Raw genomic sequence first — 10,000 nt, 5'->3', positions numbered from 1 at the left:
ATGTAGGGGTGGGGATGCTTATTAGAAATGTTGAATCAAATCCCCAAAGGACACCAATCTGGAAGTACCCCAGGCTTTTTTTGACCCCTAAAAGACAACATATTTAAAACCAATTAAATAATTGTTGATTTTTATATTTCTTCATGTGCAACCCTCAATGACACCTTCACAACTGCATATGATGGCGTTTTGCCTAGAACACCCTAAGTGAGACCAAATTCCAAAAACAATCAGTTCTGACCCTGTAGTTTTGAAGCATTTAAAGTGGCAGAATTTGGTTGCAATAATTTACATGACATGTACTATATTTTCCACCACATTTATCACGGCAAACACTTAAAGTTCAAATGTCGTATTTCTGGGCCACTGCACGTACCCGAGAATGCACCTCAGCCATTTCCTGTTGATGATCACGTTCAAGGTTTTCCATCATTTGCCTTCTTTTGTTGAGCTGTGCTTGGTATCCTAGCAACTGTTGCTAAAGAAGACAGAGCAAACATGTTGTTGTTTGTTTTCTGTTAATTAAATTTAGAGCCCCCAACAAACCCCCATTAATTTACCCACGGTGTTTTTTGTTTACATGGCCTTGCACACCTTATAAAACCCTTTTATTCCCAATAGTGACAGCTAAAGATTTTACTTTCTAACGCCAGATGATTTTACTCGTAAGATGGGGGAGTCACGCTTTGGTGACGAATGGGTTACAACATCCTAGGTCCACTCAAAAAACTACCTCAGGTTTGAGAGTGAGATTTACAGACTTTACTTCGTCTAACACCAGACGATGAAAGAGGTTTAAGACTTCTCAACATGGCCTCTCCTTTTTTTGAAGAAAAAGGATAGACCAGACACAGAGAACTGTGTCCCCAACTTTGCAAACAATTTGTGGATCCATTTACATCGCACCAGTTCATGAACAAGGGTTTTTTGAGATGAGAAATACATGTATCCAACCAATAGTATTAATTTCTAGTTCACAGGCTTAAAGTGGTACTATGATCAAAAAACCATTTCCTTTTTCTCTTCAAAATTTCGAAAGCATGTTCGCTTAACACCTAACTGGCAAAGTTTTGAGCTTTGAGTTTTATCCAAAGGCTGTTTATTTTGAGTGTAAGTTTTGGATTTCACGGTCCGCCATTACTCACTTTAACTGACCAATTGGACATCAGAGGGTTGGATCTAGAGAAAATAACGTCATTTACTCCCTAGCTTAAAAATTTCAGTGTGTAAACGCAATTTATATATATGCAAAACACGGGTTTAAAAGTCTGAAAGCCCAAAACTCCTGTGCTGCATATTAATTCATCTGCGTACACACCCATTGCATTCTTAAATTAGTGAGTCTTTGACGTCATTTTCTCCTCAACCCAACTCTCTCAAGATTTTAAAGTTAGTAATGGCGGACCAATAAATAAGAAAACTTCAGTTAAAATAAACAGGTGTCTTTTTAAAATCAGAACTTAAAACTTGGGTCAGTTAGTGTTTAGTTAACATAGTTTTGAAATCCAAAGAAAAAAAAGAATTGTTTTTTTGGTTGTTGTACCTCTTTAAAGCTTTGACCCAGCAGATTTCAGCCAAAAAGATGCAGTACCTGACAACAAATCTGAAATTTACACTTTCTGTAGAAAAACAGGAAATATCTACTGCATTCTTTCTTTGGGTAAAGAATGGCACTTGAACATAAAAAGTGACTCAATCACTGCCATAGAGGGACTCAAGTAACTGCATTAGTACCTTATGTTAATAAATTAAGAATGTCACAGACCATACACATAACTGTACCTGCATCGAATCGCACTTCTCAATCAAAGCTTTCTTTTGATTCTCCAGTCCTCTGATGCGGTCATCTCTCGCTTTTTTTCCTACATCCAATTCTGACATTTTGGCTTGATATTCCTAACAAAGGCAAAATCATCCATTCAGAGAGTACTTTTATTTGTTAATATTTAAAGACTAGGAGTCTGCATACATTTTATAAACATTTTCACATTTTAATACATTCACTTCCAGTAGCTGAATAACCTTTATATTACAACATGAACCCAACTGAAAATTTTGATCACAAAAATCTTCCACAATTCTTAAAAAAGTTTTTCAACAAGTTTTTTTCTTCCAAAATATCAGTGATCAGTTTACTACTGTAACCTGTAATACATGTAGGTACCTGTTAATGCCTGATGGTATCATGTAGAAAGTGGCCAACCAAGTACATTGTAAGTCCAGCAATTGTCTTAATTCCATGAATGGATGTTCACGACCAGTTGATTGAGTAGATTTTTAATAGTATTTTTTGTTACGTTCTGAGTTTCCGTCACACTTATTAGAACCATTATGTAGCTGGAACATGGAATGAACATTTTTGTATTTAACCGGGTAATAATTGTTCTTATTATACATTGTAGTCACCATCTGTCTTCTCATTGGCTAAAAGCCTACAGTTAATTCTGGGAAACAGCGCAACCTACAGATTATTCACTAGTCTGTACCTACATGTACAGTTATGTAACAAGAACATTAAGGTACCTCTATTTTATCCTTCAATTGATTCACTTCTGAATCTCTAGACTTAAGATCCACCAAAAGCTGCAAATGAAATTATTAAGGAAACCAAATTCCACAATATGTTTGAAAAACAAGAGGTCAAAACTCAGAAGGAAATATGATAGCATAATTGAGCGGCTGGCCAAGACAATTAAATTAAGTGGGTGGTGATCTTTGCCAGGTACTGAATTTTAACTCATTGACCCCTCAGTGAGAGACTAACGCCAGACAATTTTACTCATCAATGGGTGGCGGTTCAGGAATAGACTGCTAGCAGTCGCTTCTAAGTCAGTAGAGCCGCCCCGTTTAGTCACACAAGCAAGTTGAAGAGCCAAAGGGAGAATGGGGAAAGCTCTCTCCCCATGCCCCCTTCGGCTTGCTTGCGTGACTACAAAGGCTGGCCCAACTGACTGAGAATGGACTGCTAGTAGTCTAGTTTAGGAGTCAATGATAAATTATAAAGCTACATGTATGTTTACAATAGCATTTTAGCTGATTTGTGACAATATTAATATGAATCTCCGCAAAAACGAAGGATTTCTAACCTCTATTCCATGTATTCCTATTCTGGAATACAGTCAATCGAACACGCCCTTATTTGCATGTCTGAGCGTATCTGAACTTGAAAATGGAATTGATAACATCATTTCTTATATTCTTGGTATTTGCATAGTTAATACACTGTAGATGTAGGCTGGTTATGAAACTCGACAAGTTTCTTTGTTTCATGTTTTTGTTTGCTTTTTTGGCCTTGACCCTGCAAAAAACCCCGACAAAAACACGCTTTTTTCCGCAGGATAACCAATCAAAAGTTTCGACTAATTTATTCGAAATTAACTTGCGAACCAAAAACAAAAGATTGTGCAGGGTCATGGTCGGTTCAACATCTAATTGCGACTGCATTGCTCCTGCTTTTGAAATTCCCAGGGTTTCATAACCAGTCCCTAGATTAACTATGGTATTTGTGTGTAACTTATGTCATAATTGTTTATGTTGAAACCTTTTCTTATAATTATAAACGCTTGAAGAAAGAATCCTGAACGAGGATGCAACACACAGCTCTAGTGATAATACCCACTAGTGCACCTGACGTGTACTGGTTATTTACATGTACCTGATCTCTTTCCTTTTCAACCTGAATTGTTTGCTTGTTACTTTTCCTCTTCAGTTTGTCGTGTTCATGCTTCAATTTGTCAACCTTAGAAACATGTTCAGCAATACCATTATTATAGTACATGTAAGAAAATTCATCTTAATTAAATATTTTAATTATCTGACTCACTCGATCATGCAATAATAATTAATTGGCAGGGGTTTCCTAATGAGCAACCAAGGATTTATAAGGACAACCAAATTCACAGGTTTGGTTGCCCAGCTTTTAAAACAGGGACAACCTGGTTTTTTTTTAAAGCACTGTGCACTTACAGTGTATTTAGGATTATTTTTACCTCTTCTTTAAGATTAATCACATGCTCTTCATACTCTTCAACCAAATCCCTTTGGGTTAATTCCACCTCATCCACTTTATGCTGTAGCTCCCCAACCTGATTTTAGAAGAAAATTAATAAGCTCAACTGTGTAATAAAGTTTTTGTTTTTACACAATCTAGACTTTCTACTCTTCGATGAAACACATCACATATGATATGACATAATGTAACCCAATGTACATTGCAAATTATTACGCTTACACACTTCGTACTAGCAGAGAGGAGAACATAGTAAAAAAATAATGCTCAGACTGTAGGATCAGTTGATGCAAGATTGAACTTAAATTCTTTGTCAATGAAGCACGACCAAGACAAAATGTATAGCTGTTGTGAAATGTAGTCAGAAGCACAAAAGCTCTTTTACACAAGTGAACATTGAGAGCAACCCGTGTAAAATGGCTTGACCTTCAAACCTGGAAACAGAATGGTCCAATGGCTTGGGCCTTGGATTTGCATGCAGTTGTAACAGGTTTTAAATCCCGCTTTGGTCTCATTTATAATTTTTCCTTCAGTAAGGAGGTCCCAAATTCAAGTCTCAAACATTTGTAAATGGCCAACAGCTTGCATCTTACTAGCTTTTTCATGTTCTGTTTCATCTTTGTTGTTATTAAACCTGTTGTGATCCAGGGTCTGCAGGGTGGCATACCCTGGCAAGCAGGAACCAACTCGAAGCAGCTGCTAACTGGCAATGCCAAACTGGAACATGGTGCAGTGGAAAAAACACTTACCTAGGAACAAGTACCTTTGGGACAGGAAAGGTGGGGTTCAATGAATCCTAAACGATTCACAAACATGGCCCACAAAGATGCTATTAACAAGCTTTGAAACACCTAAACATACCTCCTGACATTTGTGTTCCAGTTGATCTTTCGCAAACTGAAGTTCCTTGTTTTTCTTGTCCAACTGTATCTGAACAGCATGCATGTGATTTTCCCACTCAGACTTCTTGGCAGTCACCATCAGATCAATCTGCCGCATCAGCTGAAAAGATAATACTTACACTACTAAAGCGATGACCTCTTGCAATGAGTCATTAGCACAGAGCTGCCGAGTGCAAGGTGTTTCTCTTCAAGAAAGATTCGGAGGGTCCAGGTGAGAATACACCTTTTAATTTACAGTTATGTGCTTGGTTAGTAGAGTCTGTTTACAAGCCAAGTGGCCCATCTGAGCCGTGGCATGAAGCGACTACTGTAGGAGTATTTTTTTACTTCCCCCTGGATGGGATGCCAGTCCATCACAGGGTTACCCCCAGCATTTCGCCGGTACCCATTTATACACCTGGGTGGAGAGAGGCACTGTGAGAGTAAAGCGTCTTGCCCAAGAACACAACACAATGTTCCCGGCCAGGACCGGAACCCAGACCACTCGATCCGGAGTCGAGCACACTAACCACGAGGCCACCGTGCCTCCCACATGTGCTTGGTTACCTGGCCTCTAATTGAAAGTGAGGCTGGTGTTGACCTTGTTATGATACACACCTCCCTGAATTTTTACGTTTAACTTAAGGATCTTCTTCTCATGCTAATTAGCTGAGTGAGCCCAGACAACATGAAGTATCATGTGAGCATTCTGTTGCTAAAAATTATCAGTCCAACAGGCTCAACACATTGAGCTTCAACCCATAGCAGAGTTCTCTTTTCCTTTACTTGTCAGCACAGCAAACACAAAAGAAAAGAGACATCCGCTAGCAAGAAAACCACTTACAGGCAAAAGGGTAAACAAGATCTTTGTCTACCTATTCAAAAGTTAGAATAATTATTAATATATGTATACAATTCTATAAATAATCTATATCTAGACGTGATTTTAATACAATGCAGTATTGCCATTACTCTACAACAATATGAAAATACATGAAGCACTCCTCTAAATTTGAAACAACATTATTGGATACCTCTCTTAATTCTTCCTCGCACGACGTCAATGAGCCTTTTCGGATCAAGCTGAAAAATAAAACTACATGTCAAAGAATGCAGCACACACTGCTGTACACTTGAAGAATTTCAAAATTACAACCTGCAATGGCTTTTGTTATGGCTTTCAGTGCACTAAAACATAAAGCCATAACAAAACAGAATATTACATGGGCCATTTTTTTTTAAAATTTATATAGCAGCTGTTGTTAACCCATTGACACCTCGAATGTTCTAGGATACCCCCAGTAGATGTAAAAAATTGTCTGGCATTAGATAGAGTAAAATCTGTCTCACTTCCAAGAACCGGTGGTCATTGGGTTAAATTAAGCTACACGTAATTACCCAGTCTGGCATTTACAATGGTGAGTAAGAGGTACATAATTATTTTGGTACAGAATAATTATTGTAAGCTGATTAGCGTGTGTCATCTCAAAATGACCGAGTAGATGATACACGGTTGTTGTGCACTGGTCAGCACGGCAATCTCTTTGCAGAGGAAATCCACATTATTTACAAACTCGAAGCAATTTAAACATCAGCTTGTAAATGCCAGAGAAACCACTAACAAAAAATGTGATTTGTTCTTTAATCAGACTCCAGAAATCAGTGTTACCTAATGTCCACCTTGAAAGGTTTTTCCTTTATGACTAAACATGTACATCATCATCATTGTTGCTTAACATCCATATTTCCCCATTTAAGATGGGGTTAGACGGGCGATGACTGTCCTCCACATCTGTCGATCTTGTACCATATATTCCTCTATTCCCAATATGTTCATATCCTCAGTCACACTGACCCATGTCCTCCCAATAATAATATACCAGGGTTCTCAATATGTTTTGGAGTAGACGGCTTAAATATAAAAGTAGGCGACGGAAGAAGCGCTTTGTCATTGTTTATAGCAAGTTTATGACCGAAAAGTAGATGGCTCTAAATTTAAAGTAGCCGGTTTTTTAGCCGGCTGCCGGCACTTAATGAGAACCCTGCATACATGTACATTCAACAAAGTGCACATTGACTAATAGTGCCATCAACGTTTCACCAGAATGTACACTTCAACATTTATTCATTCATTCTATTAGGATTACCTTCAAACCAGGCTTGTAATAGCCAATGGTTCTCGTAATAATGAAACCCTCATTATTAAAAACTTCAAACACTTCAAGTTATTAATTAAAAGCAAATCACTATTTTTTGGACCAAATTTCACTTTAATTTTGAGATAGTGGTTTGTCATATTGTTTGTGTAGATGATGTTCTATTACGATTTACAAAATAATTAGGATATAATATGCTCACTCTCATTGGTCAATAGCTGTGTTTAGATGAGAGTATGGAAACAAGGCTGTGACATCACACGAATTTTGATTGGTTATGTATTGTCAGATGTGTGTTTTGATTGGTTGGTAGGAAATATGAGCGTGTGTCAAGAAAATCTGTTTCGATCAAGAAGTAAAAAAAAACAGCATTTTCCTTCATTTGTTGAATTATCTTTGAGAAATATTATATAAAAGCAATAGAGGACTTTTTCAGTGCTTCCATAGCCTCATCTAAACACTCAGGGGAGTTCGAAGAATTCTCTACAGTTACGTGTCTCGGGTTTGCATAACTGTCTTGAATTCTCCCAACTCCCCCTCGTGTTTAGATGAGGCTATGGAAACATGGAAAACGTCCTCTATGGCTTATCAAAATGTTACCAAACGTTCATAATAAAAATATATTCATTTAAAAGCTACATGTATCTGATTGTAATCTATGTTGCAAACTTCAACAAGCACTAGAATATAGTTGTTTAATTTAGGGAGGCCTAATTTATATAAGAAAGTTAAGTTAGAAGTTTCTTATCTCATTCTCTGCTTGTATCTATTTGTATATTTAATTTTCTCTCTATGCCGCAAAATATTCAAAATAATGAACTAAAAAACTAATTCTTAATAAATATCAATTGAATACAATGCATTTCAGGTAACAGGGCTTAATAACTTTTTCATTTTGATAACATCAAATAAAACCACAAATCCTAAATACTCAGCTATGCATTCATAATTAACACCTGCAATGAAATTAAGATCTTGACAGTCTTGAAATAGATATTATCATTATTACCAGCAAGACCTATCTGTTTAAATATTTAGAACCTGTCAAAAGAATTATCATAACAAAGAAAAGAACAGTGAAAGGCAGTATCAATGATAACTTTTATTAGAATATTTATTGCATCTCAGAAAAAATTACAGGAAAATGTTGGCTCCACCAAATGCCTTGAGAGGAACAAAAGGAAGACCAAAATCGCCACATTTGCATTGCCGTTCACTCTCAAATAATTATTATGAGCTACAATCCAACGAGGAACAAACAAAGAAGCAGCAGTGGACACGACAGGTGAACTCTTTTTAGCATTTGAAGAAAACAAAAATTGTAGCCTGATGCAACAAAACATCTATTTGCTGGGTCAAGTAGAACAGGAGATTTTGCTAGTAAAGAGCATGTTCTATGTTTTCATCAAGAAAACAGTACTAATTATAAAGCTTTCAAACTAAGGATCACATGATATTATTTCTTACCCATTGACCTGAGGTATCTTTAAACAAAATTTTGAACAGAAACAAAAGTGATTCAGAGAATAAAATAATATTTAATTTTTTTTGGAGAGCACATTCACGTTAGTATTATTCTTGCCAAACACAATCATGTTTTAAGATAACACCCCTGTATACACTTTCTTACAAAACCTTTATCTTAGAAGAGAAGTTAAGATCAAACCCTGTACATAATATACAATAAGACTGTAGGATAATTACACAAACCACTTTACAAGTTCAGTAGATCTTTCCCAACAACACCAACACTCAGGGTCTTAACAGCTGAGGATAAAGCAGTGCCTTAAGCTTGTAATTTCATCTGCAAATGGTTACACTTTTCAAGTCTTTTCGGATAAAGACTATAAACTGTGTTGGAGCTAAACTTTATTATGATGCAAATTCTGTGAAGAGAAATAGTGCATTTTACATATATTTCCATCCAACATGGCCGCCATATGTCACGAAACGCTCCAGTGAAAATCAAGGTATTATACAAATTTGACAACTACAAGAGAAGCTTTCGAAGATGAATGTTAAGTGGACGGGTATTTTAGAACCTAGTCGGTCGTCAAAGCACTCATCAAATTATTGTTTACAAAATTATGCAAATACCTAACGCTACAACTATAATATTTATAAACATGAAGGCTCACCTATCAGCGAACAAGTTGGTAAACGTCTCCATATTCACAGGTTATCTTACTTGCAAACTAAACAATTCGCCTTTGAGTTCCACCGTTTTTCATATCAATCACATCTTAGTCGCCATTGTAATAATTCAATGATGTACATCTACCGATTTGTCACGCCGAAGAAGGCCTTTGGCAGCGCACAGTTCGATCACCGACCGTTCAAAATTTTCGAACTTCCTAGCTTCATTTCCGCTACTAAAGTCCAGAAAGCGGTATAATCTCTTTCCCTTGCCTTTTCTGGGGTTTTAAGGATTCATTTTCTCCAAACGCTACACGTTCTTACAGTCCACCATCATTGTCCCATCATTTTTTGAAAGCGGGCGCTTATAAGTGCCAAGCGCCCTGGCCTTCAATGCAAAGCGTGGTTGCTTTGCATCCCGAAGGTAAACAACATGGCGTCATCACCACAAACTCAAATGGTAAAAAGAACTTACTTTATAGCTATGTGGAAAGATATTTGGGAATCATTTTGCTGATTAAGTTTTACTTTATAAATAGGTTTTTTTCAAAATTAAATTCCGATCAATTGTCTGGACGAATTTCCTCGCTTTAGTGACAACATTTTCCATCCATTCTCACACAAAATGCAGCCGTAGAATTGATTTGAACAAGTTTGTCAATGATCTTATTAATTTCAGGAGAAAAAGAGACTGCAGGCATTTTTGAATGAGATGCTGAGAGGAGGTTGCTTGAAGGTAAAAAGATCTATTGGTCAAAGATATCTTCAGATTAATTTTTAGACTGAAGGACTGACGCCTTATCAGAGCATAACTATGA

General features: G+C 36.8%; 2 protein-coding genes across 6 annotated transcripts in view; one reads left to right on the top strand and one right to left on the bottom strand.

Moving 5' to 3' along the window:
- LOC138029864 (centrosomal protein of 63 kDa-like) overlaps positions 1-9,552 on the bottom strand; it is a 23,164-nt gene extending 13,612 nt beyond the window's left edge. For both annotated transcript variants that reach the window (XM_068877691.1, XM_068877692.1), the window contains exons 1-8: positions 9,185-9,552; positions 5,925-5,973; positions 4,871-5,011; positions 3,990-4,085; positions 3,656-3,739; positions 2,524-2,583; positions 1,783-1,896; positions 377-478 (exon numbers count right to left, since the gene is read on the bottom strand). In XM_068877691.1, coding sequence (XP_068733792.1) covers positions 377-478; positions 1,783-1,896; positions 2,524-2,583; positions 3,656-3,739; positions 3,990-4,085; positions 4,871-5,011; positions 5,925-5,973; positions 9,185-9,216 — 678 coding nt within the window. In that variant the 5' untranslated portion in view covers positions 9,217-9,552. The remainder of the gene's footprint in view (positions 1-376; positions 479-1,782; positions 1,897-2,523; positions 2,584-3,655; positions 3,740-3,989; positions 4,086-4,870; positions 5,012-5,924; positions 5,974-9,184) is intronic.
- The window catches only part of LOC138029875 (uncharacterized), a 12,693-nt gene continuing 10,851 nt past the window's right edge, over positions 8,159-10,000 (top strand). For 2 of the 4 annotated variants that reach the window (XM_068877719.1, XM_068877717.1), the window contains exons 1-2: positions 9,574-9,642; positions 9,862-9,918. In XM_068877719.1, coding sequence (XP_068733820.1) covers positions 9,616-9,642; positions 9,862-9,918 — 84 coding nt within the window. In that variant the 5' untranslated portion in view covers positions 9,574-9,615. Of the gene's footprint in view, positions 8,332-9,573; positions 9,643-9,861; positions 9,919-10,000 lie in introns of those variants that run through there. The other 2 variants (XM_068877715.1, XM_068877716.1) reach the window with 2 other exon arrangements.

The sequence above is a fragment of the Montipora capricornis genome, chromosome 13 (assembly GCF_036669925.1).
Source record: "Montipora capricornis isolate CH-2021 chromosome 13, ASM3666992v2, whole genome shotgun sequence".
NCBI classification, from domain to species: domain Eukaryota; kingdom Metazoa; phylum Cnidaria; class Anthozoa; order Scleractinia; family Acroporidae; genus Montipora; species Montipora capricornis.
The sequence above is the reverse complement of the archived record's forward strand: the minus strand, read 5'-3'. Positions and strand labels throughout refer to the sequence as shown.